The 18,820-nt window shown below is 43.2% G+C and overlaps 2 protein-coding genes across 2 annotated transcripts; both read right to left on the reverse strand.

Annotated features, from left to right (window-relative positions):
• Positions 1-9,076: 9,076 nt before the first annotated feature.
• LOC103464328 (E3 ubiquitin-protein ligase TRIM35-like) lies at positions 9,077-11,769 on the reverse strand. The gene is made up of 2 exons (XM_081606794.1): positions 11,588-11,769; positions 9,077-11,496 (listed from the first exon to the last, which is right to left on the reverse strand). The coding sequence occupies exon 2, from the start codon at positions 11,477-11,479 to the stop codon at positions 10,103-10,105; it is 1,377 nt and encodes a 458-aa protein (XP_081462920.1). The 5' UTR covers positions 11,480-11,496; positions 11,588-11,769; the 3' UTR covers positions 9,077-10,102.
• A 2,607-nt stretch (positions 11,770-14,376) lies between these two features.
• LOC103464364 (nuclear factor 7, ovary-like) lies at positions 14,377-18,802 on the reverse strand. The gene is made up of 2 exons (XM_081606795.1): positions 18,643-18,802; positions 14,377-18,550 (listed from the first exon to the last, which is right to left on the reverse strand). Exon 2 carries the CDS (start codon positions 18,531-18,533, stop codon positions 17,094-17,096), a length of 1,440 nt encoding a protein of 479 aa, XP_081462921.1. The 5' UTR covers positions 18,534-18,550; positions 18,643-18,802; the 3' UTR covers positions 14,377-17,093.
• Positions 18,803-18,820: the final 18 nt, after the last annotated feature.

The following is an 18,820-nucleotide window of genomic DNA, read 5'->3' on the forward strand; positions in this document are numbered from 1 at the left end:
GTAGCAGAATTAGCAGGTTGTCTCCAGTTAAATGTCTGTTTTAGAAACTTTTGGGCTCATTTTCAGATTCAGAGAATAATTCGTCCTGCTTTCTGTGCTGCTGCGACCGCAATGCTAATGTCCTCCCTTTGAGGACAGTCGTCCAGCTATCGTCCAAAGCGAACTGAATGAGACATTGCTGTCTGGGGAACAATGGAGGTTGAAATCGCTTTAAGTTAAACTTTGTCTTATTGATGTGTGAACATGGACAGACTCTGTGGTTTAAAGTTAAACAAAACAGCTTAGTTTTACTTTGATTTATTTGCTGAAATTGAAAATTTCTAAGAACTTTAGATTTTTGATCTGGCCCAAAAATTAGTTTGATGCCCCTGAAATCCATCCATCCATTTTCTTCCGCTTATCCAGGGTCGGGTCGCGAGGGCAGCAGCTTCAGAAGAGAGGCCCAGACTTCCCTCTCTTCTAGCTTCCAGCTTCCAGACCAAACATTGGTACAATGACCTTATCTGCAAATATGAAAACCAAGTTTCTGGGCTGGAAAGAGAAGTGAGGACATATAGGCAGAAGGTCAACGATGAGAACGACGCCAGCTTAAAGAGAACAAAAAAGAATATTCAGCTCCTTAAAAAGCTGAGAGCAGAGAAAGACCAAATATTTCAAGAAATGTCCGAAAAGATCAGATTCCTACAAGACCGTGAGAAACATTTGGAAGAAGAACTGAAGCAGAGCAAACCTTCCTACAATGATCTCATTTGCAAGTATGAGAGCCAGGTTTCAGGACTGAAAAGAGACGTAGAAACATACCGGCAGAAGGCGAACGATGAGAAAAACGCCAACCTAAAAACAACGAATGAGAACCTTCAGCTTATTAAACAACTAAGAGCTGAGAAGGAGGAGCTCTCCCAAAAAATGTCGCGAGAGCTCACAGTTCTGCAAAAGATGGAGAAGCTGCTGCTAAGTGACCTGGATCGGCTTCACGTTTTATACGATGAGCTACAAAGTAAGTTTAACAAAGACATCATGGGATTACAGCAGCAGCTCGAAACATCGTTGCAGAAGATGAAGAAGCAGGAAACGGCTCTTACCAACAAAGCAATGAAAGAGAAGCTTGTTCATGAGTTACACCAAAGGTTTTCTACTATGCTGCACCAGCAAGTAGAAAACCTTGAGCTCCAGGTCATTGAGCAGAGAAAAGCTTATCTGCAGAAGTCGGAGGACGTGGCGCTGATCGACAGCATGAGAACAACGAATGCCGTCCTCCTTGACAACTCAGCCAAAGAGATTCAATTCCTGCAAGAGAAGGAAAGAGAGACTCAGGCTGAGTTGGAGACGTTCAAAGCTTTGTACCAGGAGCTAAAGAGCCGGTATGAATCTGAAGTCACTGCTGTGAAACAGGCTGACAAATACCAGCATGAGATCATTTGTGTGGAAGAGATGGAAAGAGCAAAAGAAGACCTGATGCCTGAACCTCTGAGAGCCGAAAAAGAAGATTTCCAAGAGGAGGAGGAAAACTTTGAGATCCATTTCAGCCGGTTCAGAGCTCTAAGTCAAGAGGTTTCTTCAGAGGAGGAATTCTCAGCAGAAACCTTTCCAGGTTGTTCCTCAAATCTGGAATCTGCAGAAGAAACTGAGATCCCTGCAGAAACCATCCTGGAGGATTTGGATAATACTCAAACCCTCCAGGATGGTAAAAGGAAAAAATCCAGAAATTCTTTTTGGAAAAGAATCCGAAACTTCTTCCGATTGAAGAAGTCAAAAAGACAACAAAAGAGAGAAGAGTGTCAAGATCAGGCCTAAGAACAATTTGGATTGTGAACGGGGCGCCGTGCGACGCTCCGTCAGGCGCCGTGCGACGCTCCGTCAGGACGACATTTGAAAAGTCAAAGTCCCCCCACCGACTGACAAAGTAGAAAAAAGATCCCTTCCAAACCCAATTGGAAAAAACATGGGCAGCACGGTGGTGCAGCGGTTAGCGCTGCGCCTTCACAGAGATGATCTGTGTGGAGTTTGCATGTTCTCCCCGTGTTTGCGTGGGTTTTCTCCGGGTACTCCGGTTTCCCCCCACATCTCCCAAAACATGTGGGTCAGGTCAGTTGGTCGCTGTAAATTGTCCCCAAAAGAAACTCCAGATTGAATTAGCTGAACGTTTTCCCTTTTCCCTTCGCTGTTCTAGCGGCAGACGGCTCGATGCCCCAACGACACACAGCTCAATGTTTATGCCAACATATTGATTTAAGAATTTAAATTATTCTTTTAATTATAATGATTTCTGTTTATTTTCACTGTATTTGTGTTTTTATGGTTTGTCCTTTAGTTTTGCCTTTTCTACTCACTTTTTGTATTGAATTGCACTGAATTGCAGCTCGTTATAGTTTAAATCTCTATTTTAAAACAGATTAGCAAAAAGCATCATGCAGTGGCTTTTTCAGGGCGGCTGTGGCTCTGTGGTAGAGTGGTCGTCTTGTGACCAGAAGGTTGTAAGTTCGATTCCAGCTTCCTCAGCCACATGCTGAGTTGCCCCAGAGTGGGGCACTTAGTAGCAAGCTGCCCCCCGACCTGCATATCTGTGTGTAAATGCGACTGTAGTGTGAAGCGCTTTGAGTGGTCAACGTGACCAGCAAGGCACTTCACAAGTTCAGTCCATTTACCTTTGATAAATCCTGTTTTTATACCAAACATAAAGCTGATTTGACACTTTTGGACCTTTTCAGTTCGGACCCTGAAGAAGCCCAAACTTGTTACATCTGGTTTGTTTGTTATAAGACGCAAACAGGTTTTTATCAAAGATAAAAGTTACTGTGTTATCTTTGTGTTAGTCTTTATTTAGAATAACGGATCCAAGATGGTATAACAAACCTAACAAAAAAATCCATCAAAGTATGAAAACAGAGAATTTAATGAGAAATCATTTCTATTTCAGGAAGAAATTGATTCTTAGATTAATACTTTGTAATAAATATAAAGCTTTTGTGTTGTTGAGCTTATGAGTCGTCTGCAGACAACTTTATTCTCCTCCCTCTCATTTTCTCTCTCTTACATAATTAATAGGTTACTAAATACACACATACACACACACACACATATCCCCTCCATGGGCTGCCACCTTATCGTGGTGGTGGGGTTTGAGTGTCCCAGTGATCCTAGGAGTTGTGCTGCTGGGGCTTCATGCCTCCCAATGCAGACGGTCCCAGGTGAGGAACCAGACCAAGTGCAGTCCAAAGATCCCTTATGATGAATACAACCATTGGAAATGGGTTTAGGAATGTCAGATAGATTTATCTGATGCATTATTCATGCAGGTTTTCCAAAGGCTCCTAGAACAATTGACAAACTTAAATTCAAACCACCTCTCCTCGGGCTGCCACCTTATCATGGTGGAGGGGTTTGAGTGTCCCAATGATCTCAGGAGCTATGCTGTCTGGGGCTTTATGCCCCTGGTAGGGTCACCCAAGGCAGACAGGTCCTAGGTGAGGAACCAGACAAAGCGCAGCCCGAAGACCCCTTATGATGGACACTAACTTTGGACTTGTTTTACCCTCGCCCGGACGCAGGTCACCTTGGTCCCAATCTGGAGCCAGGCCTGGAGGTGGGGCACGATGGCGAGCGCCTGGTGGCCGGGCTTTTACCCATGGAGCCCAGCCGGGCTCAGCCCGAAGAGGAGACGTGGTTCCCCCTTCCAATGGGCTCACCACCTGTCGGAGGGGCCAAAGGGGTCGGGTGCGTTGTGTTACGGGCGGCAGCCGAGGGAGGGGACCCTGGTGGTCTGATCCTCGGCTGCAGAAGCTGGCTCTTGGGACGTGGAACGTCACCTCTCTGGTGGGGAAGGAACCGGAGCTAGTGTGCGAGGCTGAGAGGTTCCGGCTACAAATAGTCGGCCTCGCCTCGACACATGGCTCGGATTCTGGAACCAGTCTCCTTGAGAGGGGCTGGACGTACTTCCACTCTGGAGTTGCCCACGGTGAGAGGCGCCGGGCTGGAGTGGGCATACTTGTTGCCCCCCATCTGGGCGCCTGTATGTTGGGGTTTACCCCGGTGAACAAGAGGGTAGCCTCCCTCCGCCTACGCGTGGGGGGACGAGTTCCTACTCTTGTTTGTGCTTACGGGCCAAACAGCAGTTCGGATTACCCACCCTTCTTGGAGACCTTAGAGGGGGTACTGGAGAGTGCTCCTCCTGGGGACTCCCTTGTTCTACTGGGGGACTTCATCGCTCACGTGGGCAATGACGGTGAGACCTGAAGAGGCGAGGTTGGGAGGTACGGCCCCCCCGATCTGAACTCGAGTGGTGTTCTGTTGTTGGACTTCTGTGCTCATCACGGATTGTCCATCACGAACACCATGTTCAAGCATAAGGGTGTCCATATGTGCACTTGGCACCAGGACACCCTAGGCCGCAGTTCGATGATTGACTTTGTCATCATCTCATCGGATTTGCGGCCGTATGTCTTGGACACTCAGGTGAAGAGAGGTGCGGAGCTGTCCACTGACCACTACCTGGTGGTGAGTTGGCTCCGGTGGTGGGGGAGGAAGCCGGTCAGAACTGGCAGGCCCAAACGTGTAGTGAGGGAGGTGGGAGACATTGAGTCTGAGTGGACCATGTTCCGTACCTCCATTGCCGAGGCGGCCTATCGGAGCTGTGGCCGCAAGGTTGTTGGTGCCTGTCGCGGCGGCAACCCTCGAACCCGTTGGTGGACACCTTCGGTGAGGGATGCTGTCAAGCTGAAGAAGGAGTCCTACCGGGCCCTTTTGACCTGTGGGACCCTGGAAGCAGCTGATGGGTACCGGCAGGTGAAGCAGCATGCGGCTCAGGTGGTCGCTGAGACAAAAACTCGGGCGTGGGAGGAGTTTGGAGAGGCCATGGAGACAGACTTCCGTACAGCTTCAAGGTGATTCTGGTCCACCATCCGGCGTCTCAGGAGGGGGAAGCAGTGCAGCACCAACACTGTTTATAGTGGGAATGGTGTGCTATGGTGTGCTGCTGACCTCAACTCGGGAAGTTGTGGGCCGGTGGGTGGAATACTTCGAAGACCTCCTCAATCCCACAAACATGCGTTCTGTTGAGGAAGCTGAGCCTGGGGGCTCTGGGTTGGGCTCTCCAATCTCTGGGGACGAGGTCGCCGAGGTGGTCAAAAAGCTCCTCGGTGTCAGGGCCCCGGGGGTGGATGAGATCGCCCGGAGTTCCTTAAGGCTCTGGATGTTGTAGGGTTGTGTTGGCTCACGCGACTCTGCAATATTGCATGGACATCGGGGGCAGTTCCCCTGGATTGGTAGACTGGGGTGGTGGTCCCCCTGTTTAAAAAGGGGGACCGGAAGGTGTGCTCCAATTACAGGGGGGTCACACTCTTAAGCCTCCCTGGTAAGGTCTATTTAGGGGTCCTGGAGAGGAGGGTCCGTCAGATAGTCGAGCCTCGGATTCAGGAAGAGCAGTGTGGTTCTGGTTCTGGTCATGGAACACTGGGCCAGCTTTTCACCCTCAGCAGGTCCTGGAGGGTTCTGGGAGTTCGCCCAACAAGTCTACATGTGTTTTGTGGACTTGGAGAAGGCGTTCGAGCGTGTCCCTCGGGGGGCCTTGTGGGAGGTACTCCGGGAGTATGGGGTACCGGGCCCTTTGATACGGGCTGTCAGGTCCCTGTATGACCGGTGTCGGAGTCTGGTCCGCATTGCTGGCAGTAAGTCGGGCTCGTTTCCGGTGAGAGTTGGACTCTGCCAAGGCTGCCCTTTGTCACCGATTCTGTTCATTACCTTCATGGACAGAATTTCTAGACCAGCCGAGGTGTTGAGGGGATCCGCTTTGGTGGCCTTAGGATTGCATCTCTGCTTTTTGTGGATGATGTGGTCCTGTTGGCTTCATTGGAACGTGACCTGCAGCTCTCACTGGAGCGGTTCGCTTTTAAGTATCTGGGGATCTTGTTCACGAATGAGGGAAGAAAGGAGCAGGAGATTGACAGGTGGATTGGGGCAGCGTCTGCCGTTAAGTGGGCACTGTACCGGTCCGTCGTGGTGAAGAGAGAGCTGCGCCAAAAAGCGAAGCTCTCTATTTACCGGTCGATCTACATTCCCACCCTGATCTATGGTCATGAGCTTTGGGTCATGACCGAAAGAACGAGATCACGGGTGCAAGCGGCCGAAATGGGTTTCCTCCGCAGGGTGGCTGGGCTCTCCCTTAGAGATAGGGTGAGAAGCTCGGTCATCCGGGAGGGACTCAGAGTAGAGCCGCTGCTCCTCCACGTCGAGAGGAGCCAGTTGAGGTGGCTCGGGCATCTGGTCAGGATGCCTCCTGGACGCCTCCCTGGTGAGGTGTTCCGGGCACGTCCCACCGGGAGGAGGCCTCGGGGAAGACTCAGGACACGCTGGAGGGATTACGTCTCTCGGCTGGCCTGAGAACGCCTTGGGATTCCCCCGGAGGAGCTGGAAGAAGTGGCTGGGGAGAGGGAAGTCTGGGCCTCCCTTCTGAAGCTGCTGCCCCCGCGACCCGACCCCGGATAAGCGGAAGAAAATGGATGGATGGATGGAAATTCAAACCAGATCTACAGGGACTTTGTCACAATTTGCATTTTTGTAGTTTTGCAAGTGTAACAAACAAACCTTCAAATGATATGTCTTTTGAAGAAGTGACAAAATGAAAACAATATATATATATATATATATATATGTGTGTGTGTGTGTGCCTCAAATTTTCTGATATTTTTCTTGCAAATTTTCTACTTTCAGACCTCAGGAAATTTCCTGCTTTTTGTAGAATTGCCTTTAAAATTAATCTCAAAATTTCTGAATATTTTGGTGGAAATTAACTCCCCTGATTAGTCATCAGATAAAAGGTTCATTAACACCGGATTTAAAGGTGATAGTTAACCCTTTGCTATCACTTTTTGTCCTACAGGCCAGCAAAAGATGCAAAATTAGTTTGTGATTTTTTTTAGTTTGTTTGTTTTACTTGTTCAACAATGAACAACATTTTTATAAAATCTAATGATCCAAAGAGCTTCGGACTGTTGGCATATTAAAATAAAAACCGACAACAGACAAAGCTCGTAACTCAGAGAAAGTCACAGCTGACCAACAGAAATGAACCTGTTAGCATGATGCTAAACGTATTTCGAATGTGTTTAAACTCATTTTTATTTTGAAGGGTTCTATGATTTTCATTAAATCAATTCAATAAACATCGGAACGTTTTATGAACCGCTAAAGCTGGCGGTGAAACTAAATTTTGGAGTTTATAGTAATGAACATAATACTAGTTTAGCATTGGTTAGCTAGGCTAACCGGCTCATATTCTAGACCAAAAAACGGTTTTAAAATATCAGTTTAGGAACTAATGACTTTGTACATACACTAGATGTGATTGGTGTCTTGAATCGAGTAGTGTTTGTTTTAAAAAAACACCGTTCACTCCGTTAAAATTAACTGGGAAAGCTATCTTTTTCCAGCAAAGAAAATGAAATTAGCGGATATCCGGTCGGAAACATGGGTTGTTTTATTTTGTTCCGCCCAACCGTTGCAAACAAATGCTTAATACTTGATGTATGGTCAGTTATCGTTCTAAAAATATAAATATATTACTTTAAACACATTTTATATTTTATTTAGATTCTTTCATCATAAGTTATTTTAAAAAAGACAACATTGGGTTTATACTAGGGAGTCAACATTCTCTGGCCTTATTTTTTGAATGGTTGCAGGTTGAAAATTTTAGGAAATCCTTGTATAGAAAACAACAGAAATATTGTCATAATATATAAAAAATCCCATGAATATAATGAAATGTATAATGAAATCAAATGAAAAATCCTGATCATTTCACTCTCCAGACTTGTGGAAACTCAATTTTCCTATTTCAAAGTAGAATAATTGCGCATAGTAAGTCATATGTTTGCAATATAACATTATGTTACAGACTTGCATCAGTTTATAGACAATATATTTTGCTCAGTATTTCAGGAATTGACTACATCAGACGACACATGAGAGAATCTGCCACACCAACAGTGTGAGTGTTTGCCATTTCAGCCAAGTCCGTCACAAATTCGTCGATAAGCCAGGAATCCACAAGCTCCAAACAGCAGAAATCCTGTTATCATGAATAAATCCAGGGTGAATCCCGCCGGATGTGTCCCTGCAGGACAAGAGGGCTCTCCAGTGCCCAGACTTCTGAAATTTGATCTATTGCATTGAGAGATCGTTGACCAGATCCATAATTTGTAGATTTGGATGATGTGCAAAGAAAGGCTCCAAAAACATAGAAAAAGACAGGACAAAAACAGAGCAGGCGTGGGCAGGGAGGGAGCAGAGGGAAAAAGCTTCCGCCTTCATCAAGAGCAAGAGAGAAAAATGTCTGTCCCACGTTTTTCACATGGGATAGACATGTGAAAACATGAGAAATGTTCCAAAATCACACATAAACGTGTTTTTACATGACTCACATCACTCATGTGATATTTAGTGTGAACCACATGTTCATTTTTATGTGGTAAATGATTTTCACATGGGATTTTGCATGTAAAATTAATTTGATTTTTTTACATATTGAGTAAAAATCTGAAAAAAATCTTATATGTGGTGCACATGTGATACATATGTGACACCATGTTTCACATGTAACCACATATTGAATAAACCATGGATCACATGAACAAAATACTTGATCACATGTGAAATTCATGGGATTTTTTGTTAGGGCAGATAAGTGATGGATGGATGGATGGATGGATGGATGTGTCACTGACTGATTAAACATAAATAATCACATTTTGCTCAAGAAAAGAGCTGAAATTCATCAACTAAAACTTGTGACAGATTGAAACCAAGGACAAAATGATGGTAACTGTTGACTGGATATGCAGCAAAAGGCTACAGTCAGGTTGCTGACATTGTTAGCAGCTAAATTTAAAATTACGTATCTGGGAAAACATAAACAGTTCCTAGGCATTGATTTTAGAGAGAATGGTGAAGTAAAAATTATTCTGAAAGGTCAAATTTATTAGTACAGAAATTTCGGGAAGCAAAAGCATTTACATAATAAAACGTAACACATTAATTGATTATGAAACAAATAAACAGTACATTTAGTCAATGCCATCATTAAAATGATCAAAACTAATCAACAAATGTACATCAAATACATTGATCAATGTTCCAGTTATTATTAATCAAGGGTAAATCTAAGCTGGTGTGTTTTAAGACAGAACTTGAAGAAACTCAGTGTTACAGCAGTTTTGCATTTTTCTGGCTGTTTGTTCCAGATTTTAGCAGCTTAAAAACTGAATCCTGCAGAGCAGATCAGAACAAATCTTTAATGTCTTTTGATGCTAAGCTGTTCAGTGATTTAGAAATTAATTGAAATATAGTGAGAAACCTGAGCAGCATCGTTCTGGATCAGCTGCAGCTGGTTGACTCTCTAGGCTGATAGTCGCAGATATTTTAGAAAAATCTGTAATTAAAATAAGAATTGACAAATTACTGTGATTTGTTTTTGGCATGTAAATGGAAAAAAGATGAAAAATGTAAATATATTTTATTTTGATGTTCTTGTTGACTTCCTGATTGGGTGGAGATATCCACAGGTGATGCACAATAATCAATAAATATCCACAGGTTGCATTGAGGAGACCTGAATTTAAATTAGTCTGTAGTAAAACTTGTAAAATTAATGTTCATGAATGTTTCAATTCAATCTGTCAGAAACTGAGATTTTATAAAGAGAAGTAGATGAAAAAATTCAGGTTGAGTCAGATTATGATTTTTTGTGTTTGTAAAGAACGTCAGATTTAGATAATTTTTTTCTGTAAAGAATTTTAGTTTGTTATTCAGACACTACTGATGATGCATTTTAGAAACTTGTTCTGATCTGTGTTTGTGTATCAGGTGAGTTTTCAGACAGGATGTGAAGCATGGAGACTCCTGGAGTCAGAGGAATATAAAGATCTTCAGCTAAACTCCACATCATCCACTTTATGTCACATTTAGTTTGAAACATCTGGACAGATCATGAAGCTGATCTGGAAACAACCAGATGATCAAATAATCTTCAGTTTCCTATTTCAATCACTGAATTTCAATCTGATCAATAAGGTTTCATTTTGACTTTTTGATCTTCATGCTGAGAAAATCAGAGCTGCTGTTTGATCACTGAGATCTTCATCGGTAAGAGTTTTACTTGATTCCCAATGTTGAAGAAAGGAAGCATCTTGTCAGTGAAGGTGTGTGTGAAGGTGTGTATGTGTGTGTTAGTATCCAGATCAGAGAACGACAGCTTTCCTCCGTCCCAGTCCAGATTCACTCTGATCCTCTGGAGTTTCTTCTTGACTGAGTGAAATTGGAGAGTTGGTGCTGGAGACCATGTATTGTTTTTATTTTCACAGAACGATATAACCAACAATCCAGACTCTATGTCTCCCTTCCTCTGGACAGACTCTGCTATCACTCCAAGCGCCCAGATTTCACTGTTTCCAACATCAACATCCCAGCTGTGGTTCCCTGAGTTAAAACCCTCAGAGCTCAACACAGAACAAAAGTAATGAAACCTCTCTGGATTATCAGGAAGCTGCTGATTCTCTCCAAATGTCAAACTGGTCAGATCTTCAGTCAGGTGGAGTCCTAGGTTAGCCGTGTTTGGGTCCAGAACCAGAGGAGTGTAGGTCACCATGTCCTTCATGTTACTCCAGATGTTGAAGGCCAGGTTGCCCAGATGTTTGGCCTGGTCTATCAGAGCTCCTGAGGGCAGCTGTGGATCCTCCAGCAGGGGGCAGCGCTGGACTCTTTCCACTGCAGCCTTGTAGTTGTGCAGGAATGAGACGTCTGCAGCTCTCAGCTCCTCCTCTGTGGCTCTGACTGTGTCTGAAAGAGCTGCTATCTCTCTGCTCAGAGCCTCCATCTTCTCCTTCATCATCCCTCTCTTCTGCTCCTCTTCCTCCCTCAGTGCAGCCAGCCTGGCCTCCTCTTCCTCTGCAAGAAACTGATGAAGCTTCTTAAACTGCTCCTTAATCTGCCTCTCTGTGTGTCGGGCCTGGACCTTCATGTGTTCTGCTGTCTGATCAAACTTCTTCTTAACTTCCTTCCTGAGCTCCAGATTCTTCTTTAAAAACTCCAGAGATGTTTTCAGATTCTCTCTGTGATCCTGAGCAGCTTCATGGATGGGTCTGAATCTGTGGTTGGTGTGTCTTTTTGAGTGACTGCAAATGAGACACACTGGCTGCTGATGGTCCAGACAGAAGAGTTTGAGTTTCTCAGAGTGCAGAGAGCAGAGATCCTCTGAAACTCTCTGCTGTAAGAAAGACTCACACAGGTTCTTCAGAACCAGATTTAAAGGTGGATCAGACCTTGAAGATCTCCTCTTACAAACTGGACACTCTCTTGCTGGTTTCTCTCTCCACCAGCTCTTCAGACATTCCTTACAGAAGCTGTGGCTACATGACAGAACAACCGGATCCTTAAAGACTTCCTTACAGACTGAACAGCAGAGATCCTCCTCTAAGCTGGAAGCCATTTTGTCTCTAAATGAAACTGAAAACACAGAAGGTCCAGTCAGTCTCGGCTCCCTCCCTCCTCTACTAACTTCCCTCAAAGTGTCTCTGAGTGTTTTGGTCCAACTCACCTTCAGTGTGAGCAGCTTGAAGCAGCAGAGTTGGAGGTTTCCACTTTTCTCTCCTGCAGCTGGACTCACTCAGAGGAAGCTGCTAGTTTGGTCTGAAGGTGAATCTGATCGTCTGGGAGTCTCTCTGCAGGAAACAACGATCACAAACTGCTTCCTGTTTTAGTTCTGGTAGAACAGCTTAAGGGCGGAGCTTAAACCTGTTAACCATCCTGCTTTACCCATATTTATATTTTTAATTCCAAAGTTAGGCTGTCATAAACATTAATCTCTGCTCAGATCAGGAAGTACCATCCTAATACTTATAGTAACCAGCTGGTTTCACATTAATGCTTTTGACCTGCAGGAGTATCCAGACAGAAAACCCAACATTCTATTTGCTATTGTTAAAGTGAAACCTAAACAATTTGTTGTTGCAGCTAACACTTGGAAAAGCAAATTAAAGAAAGAGACACATTTTTTCTCATGATTATTATTAAATATTGTTGTTATGCTACACCTTCCTCCCCCCTTCTCTCTCTCTCTACTTCCCCTTCTCAGAGGAGGGAGATGTGCAGCCAGCTCTCCATCTAACGGGTAATTTGAGTTTTCTAAATCTGATGGGATTTACCCTGTTCAGAACTGAGTAAACTCTGTTTAAGCTGGCATCGAGAAAGACTAGCCTGGTTTCTAATGACCTCCCCCTCCAGATGTCCCACCTTCTTCACCCTGTGAATTAGCCAGATTGAGCAGCCTGCAATAAGCTAGTTTCACAGAGCACACCTGTTAACGGTCGCTCTTTCTCTTTTTTACAACTTGCACTTGTTACTGAACCAGGTTGGTTTTAGTGACTCGGGCGAGTCCCAAGGGTGTTGTTTTAGTTTTGGCTAAAAGCAACCTATAAAACATTTCTACTTTTTCCTCCCAGAATCAAACTTCATAGCTATTTTATGACCATCAAAGAACTTTAAGGTGACTCATTAATTGAATGTCCACAACATCTTTTAGATTTTCTTAATGCTAATTATTTTATTAGTAAGGCAATTTTGCAAGGGTCAGTACAGCTTCATTCAGTAGCAGAAATAATCAAATAAGTAAAATCAATAATCTAGCCTATCTCTCCCTGATGCTGACACTGAGAACTGAAAAAGGGAAACTTTGAGAGAGACGGATGGAGTTTGGCATTTTGAACCCCAGAACTGGCCTGATGATGAAGAAGGTGTTGCAGCAGCAGGAGGTTCCCAGTACAGGAAGAGTACTGACTTAGAGCGGCAGGTCTCTGGCCTCAGGGTGACTTCCTCATGCGCGTAGCGGTCCTCAGCTTCTTGTCTTGCAGCTCTGTAGCTCCCTTCTTCTCGTCTCACGATCTTTCTGGTCCCACGGAAGGAACACACCAGTTCTTCCTCTTTGCCTTTGTTCTCTTCCTTTATCTTTATCTTCATCTTTGCCTTGGTCTTTGTCTTTGGGGGTCTAAACCCAGCTGTTGAGAGAAGTGCGATTTGAAGCCACATGTTGCGGGGCTAACAGGTTGGTGCCCATGTGCAGAACAGTCTCCGGCTCTGTGGCCCCGGCTCTTCTTCAGCTGCAGAGTTCTTTGTCCATCTCCGTCTTGGCTCGAAGCTGCCTGAAGGATCCAACCAAAGATTCCTCTGTTGCACCCACCTTATAAAGGGTTTATCCACCTTTTGGTGTGTTTGCATTGGCTAGCTTCGTTGCTGTGCCTCTCATTGCCTGACTGCTTGGACAGATGATCTCATATCCATCACCCTGGAGACCTCATGACCTGATGTCTGTTCTAATGTCCCCGAGTTGCTCAACAGTTCCTCCTACCTCTGTTTCTTGCCCAACCTTTTCTTAGGAAAGTTAAAGTTTAGCAATAAGGCCTTGGTCATCTCCGCTCTCCTATCAGTTCTTCTTTTCCCCTGACTTTTCACTTACCATCTACCTCCAACACAACATCAGTGACCTTTAATTACAGTTACACATTTTACACCATTTCCAGTTCAATGTCAAAATCACATTTATAACCTTTTAGTTTCTCTGAATTAGCATTCATTTATAATGTTATAATAACCATAACTTATTAGTTACTCTTATTATAATCATAATGTGAGTTTTTACAGACACTTCTGAAAAGAAACCAGGAATAATCCATTATTCTAATTATTTGATACCATGTTACAGTTACTTGTTTCACCTTTAAGTATTTCCACAAGTGTAAGAGTAAGTTTAAATATTCTTATAATCAAACCAACATCAACCACTGGTTAAACCAATATTAATTATTGGCCCAATTATAAGTTATTATTATTAATGTAAGTATTTTACTCTGGTTTTATCCAATTACTCAAAATTTTTAGATTTTATTCTTTAAACCTTTAATGCTTTGAAATAAGGAATGGTCTGAACTATTTTTATACTGATGCAAGCTGGAAACTTACTTCCTCTTTCTCCAGGAAATCTGCTCTTCCTGTCCCATGACTCTCTTTCTGCCTGACTATGATTTTTTATGATCAGATAGAAAAAAGAAGAATATAAGCAAAGTCTGCAGGACACAATAACAATACACACAACCAGATTAATTTTATTACAGTCTGACTCTACTGTTGGGTCTTGATGTCACCTGTGTAATTAATTTTAAGGTAACTTTATTCATCGTTTTTATTAAGCTAAAATCTAAAGCATGGGGAAGTGGGATGAGCTCAACTTTTCTCGACAGGTTGAGAGGCAAAATCCACCATCAAACAATCATGAATACACTCATTTCCAGGGACAATTTAGAGACCAGCTAACACAACAGTTGTGTTTTTGGATTGTGGCTTAAGGCTGGAGTACCAGGAGTTACCCATAATGGAGAGGGACAGCATGAAAACTCTGTTATTAAGTTAATAAATGTGCTGCAGGTTGGCTCAGGAGCGTCAGCAGGCAGCAGATCATCATCTTCAAAGATCTGAAACTGAAGCAAAGAAGCAGAAACTTCTGGATTCATGAAGCAAAGCTGGAGTCCAAAACTTCACCATGAAGGCTGCGGTGCCGGGATCTGAAGTACCAGGATGTAAGGTTGGTTTGTCAGCTTCTTCCTGTTCCTGATAAATCTGCTGAGATGTTCCTCATCTAAATATGAAAACCTCTCAGAGTTTTCCTCTGTTCATCAGTCTGGATGTTTGAATATCAGTTTGTTTCATTTAATTTAAGCTGCTTTAATTCAGCTCCAACTGAGGCGTGTTTCAATTCAAAGTCCAGAATTCAATCTTTGAGATGCTGTAAAACTCACTAACAGTTTTTTTTTCTCTGCATAGATCAGAGCAGAGGCCAGATCTCTGAAACAAAGACAGTAGAGTGAACCATAATCAGTGCTGCAGTTGTTGGTTCTGACTAAAATATGTAAACATGAACATCATTCGGGATTAATTAGACAAACTCAGCTTTCAAAGAAGCTTGTTCATGATCACTATTAGTCCAGATGTGCTGTTTTTTACTCAGTTCATCTGCAAGGGACCAGACTCAAAAGAGGACAAAAGCTGTTCAAAAAGTAGAAAAGTTTCCATTTAATACTTTCAAAAAATAGTTAAAGCATAAAGATTCAATACAAGAATAAGTCAAAGGATAAGTAACAAATTTGGGCCGAAACTCACTGAGGTTAACTGAAATCTAACTGAAGACCAACAAAACTGACCTGCAAACAAAGAACAAGGCTGTTAAAATAGAGGTGGAGTAACCTAAATCTACCACATGAGGGAGACATAAGAACAAATACAAAACTAACTAAAGCATCCTATGAAACAAACAAAGAAAAACTAACTTTAACTTGGCACAAACAATAATAAGTGAATGTTTAAGTGACAAAATTAACTAATTAAAATAATCTTGAAACAACAAAGTCTCCCCCAGAAAAACAAATGGTTTGTTCCAGGTTTCCTCCTCCAGCTGGTTTGTATCAGCGACAAAAAACAAGTGTAAGTAAACCGTTCAGACAGACATTAACTAAAGTCTGCACCCATTAGAAAATATATGTCTAAATAAAATAACTGACCTAAACATACTATTGGCTGTAACTAATATAAAGAAAAAATTCATACTAACATGATGTGGTGGTAGGAGCATCCACTGCATCGTCTAAAATAAACTCAGAGGAACAGAATATTAATCAAGAACCAAACAGAAGGGTTGAAGATAAACCTACAGAACCTTTTAATGCCCATTAAACGGGAGATGATCCATCTGCAGAAGTCAGAACCTCCTCAACCCAATCAGGACAAAGTCTATGGACCAGTTTCAGTGGAGGACTCGTCAAACACTTCCTCTGCATGAATGTAATGAATGACCACAATCCTATCAGATATGGTCAGAACTAAAGAGGCTAACGAATTCATTTTGGATCTTAAAGACGGCTGGAAATCCTTTGGGATCCAAAATGTGATCCAGTCTATTGTAAGCAGGAAGAGGATGGGGGAGATGATGCCCCCCGTCTCACCCCAGACTGAACAGGGAACCATTCAGTGAGTGTTGTCCATCAGGACACTGCACTCAGAATATTCATGTTAGATGAGTACTGAAGATCGCTGCTCTGGGAAGTTTTGCAGAACAAATAGCTTCTTTCTTTCCTGCTTGTTCTAGTTGGAGCCTGGAGTTGATGGCCGGTTTCGCTCTATGAAGAATGTTGGGCGTCCATTTCCTGAAACAAACAGACATCACTGCTGAAACCGACCCGGATCAGCACCTCCACTGGAAAAGAAACGTTTGTTTAAAACTGACAGATCAGACTTGAAGAAACTTCTCCTGGTTTATGAGAACAAAACAGCTTTTATTTGTGATTTATTGATTATTTGAGGGTTTCACCACTTTACCGTTGTATGTGATTGTAAGTCATAAGTTATATTTTTACATCCGTAGAGGGAATTTGTTGCTTTATTTCAATTTCTAGATACATCTTTGTTAAGAAACACAAACTTCCATGTTTACTTGAAGCATACATTATTTTAGATAACGTGTATTTCTCATAATCTCATAGCTCCAAGATCCATATTCACCCAGACGTTTACATACACCCCAATAAAAAGACATATCCACATTAAATCAGACTAAACTTCTGTTGTTTTAGTTTAGAATCACCAAAATGATTCCTATTTGCTAAATGTCACAATAATGAAAGAATCTGTAAGAGATTTATACATGTAAATATCTTCAAGCCCAGAAGTTTACATTCAGAATGATTTCTGAGGAAAAGCTCAAACTTCACCATTGTCCTTTATGTTGTTGAGGAGTCATAATCCAGATTTAATATAAAATCACAAACATTCAACATTCAGGTCTGGATTCTGCAGAACCCGACTCATCATGAGAGAAAAGGAGACGCATATTTCCAGAAATAATTTCTAACAACTTAAACCCAATGGATCCAGATGTTATCTGTGAATATTAACTCAGAAATAAAGTTTATGAGTCTAGTATCATGAAAAACATGAAGGGGTGAAGAACTGAACCCAAGTCTCAGAGTTTCAGTTAAAGTATTAAATCCAAGTAAGTAAAATTAAGCAATTGTGTTAACAAAGGTTTTACACCAAGAAACACTGAGATCAGTTTGTCGGAGCTGCTGTTTGATCACTGAGATCTTCATCGGTAAGATTTTTGCTTGACCCAGAGCGCAGAAGTATGGAAGCATCTTGTCAGTGAAGGTGTGTGTGAAGGTGTGTATATGTGTGTTAGTATCCAGATCAGAGAACGACAGCTTTCCTCTGTCCCAGTCCATATTCACTCTGATCCTCTGGATCTTCTTCTGGACTAAGAGAAATTGGAGAGTTGGTGCTGGAGACCAGGCATAGTTTTCATTTTCACAGAACCATATGGCCATACATCCAGACTGAAGGTCTCCCTTCCTCTGAACAGACTCTGCTATCACACCAAGCGCCCAGATTTCACTGTCTCCAACATCAACATCCCAGCTGTGGATCCCTGAGTTAAAACCCTCAGAGCTCAACACAGAACAATAGTAATCAAATCTCTCTGGATTATCAGGAAGCTGCTGTTTCCTTCCTAAAGTCAAACTGGTCAGATCTTCAGACAGGTGGAGTCCTGGATGAGCCGTGTTTGGGTCCAGAACCAGAGGAGTGTAGGTCACCATGTCCTTCATGTTGCTCCAGATGTTGAAGGCCAGGTTGCCCAGATGTTTGGCCTGGTCTATCAGAGCTCCTGAGGGCAGCTGTGGATCCTCCAGCAGGGGGCAGCGCTGGACTCTTTCCACTGCAGCCTTGTAGTTGTGCAGGAATGAGACGTCTGCAGCTCTCAGCTCCTCCTCTGTGGCTCTGACTGTGTCTGAAAGAGCTGCTATCTCTCTGCTCAGAGCCTCCATCTTCTCCTTCATCATCCCTCTCTTCTGCTCCTCTTCCTCCCTCAGTGCAGCCAGCCTGGCCTCCTCTTCCTCTGCTAGAAACTGATGAAGCTTCTTGAACTGCTCCTTAATCTGCCTCTCTGTGTGTCGGGCCTGGACCTTCAGGTGTTCTGCTGTCTGATCAAACTCCTCTTTAACTTCCTTCTTGAGATCCAGATTCTTCTTTAAAGGCTTCAGAGTTTTCTGAAGTTTCTTCTTGTGTTGCTGAGCAGCTTCATCGATGGGTCTGAATCTGTGGTTGGTGTGTCTTTTTGAATCTCTGCATATGGAGCAAATTGGTTCTTGATGGTCCAGACAGAAGAGTTTGAGTTTCTCAGAGTGCAGAGAGCAGAGATCCTCTGAAACTCTCTGATCTCTCTGCTGTAAGAAAGACTCACACAGGTTCTTCAGAACCAGATTTAAAGGTGGATCAGCCTTAGATGATCTCCTCTTACAAACTGGACACTCTCTTGCTGGTTTCTCTCTCCACCAGCTCTTCAGACATTCCTTACAGAAGCTGTGGCTACATGACAGAACAACCGGATCCTTAAAGACTTCCTGACAGACCGAACAGCAGAAATCCTCCTCTAAGCTGGAAGCCATTTTGTCTCTGAGTGAAACTGAAAACACAGAAGGTCCAGTCAGTCTCGGCTCCCTCCCTCCTCTACTAACTTCCCTCAAAGTGTCTCTGAGTGTTTTTGGTCCAACTCACCTTCAGTGTGAGCAGCTTGAAGCAGCAGAGTTGGAGGTTTCCACTTTTCTCTCCTGCAGCTGGACTCACTCAGAGGAAGCTGCTAGTTTGGTCTGAAGGTGAATCTGATCGTCTGGGAGTCTCTCTGCAGGAAACAGCGATCACAAACTGCTTCCTGCTTTAGTTCAGGTAGAACAGG

Source organism: Poecilia reticulata, chromosome 5 (assembly GCF_904066995.2).
Source record: "Poecilia reticulata chromosome 5, P_reticulata-male-v2, whole genome shotgun sequence".
NCBI classification, from domain to species: domain Eukaryota; kingdom Metazoa; phylum Chordata; class Actinopteri; order Cyprinodontiformes; family Poeciliidae; genus Poecilia; species Poecilia reticulata.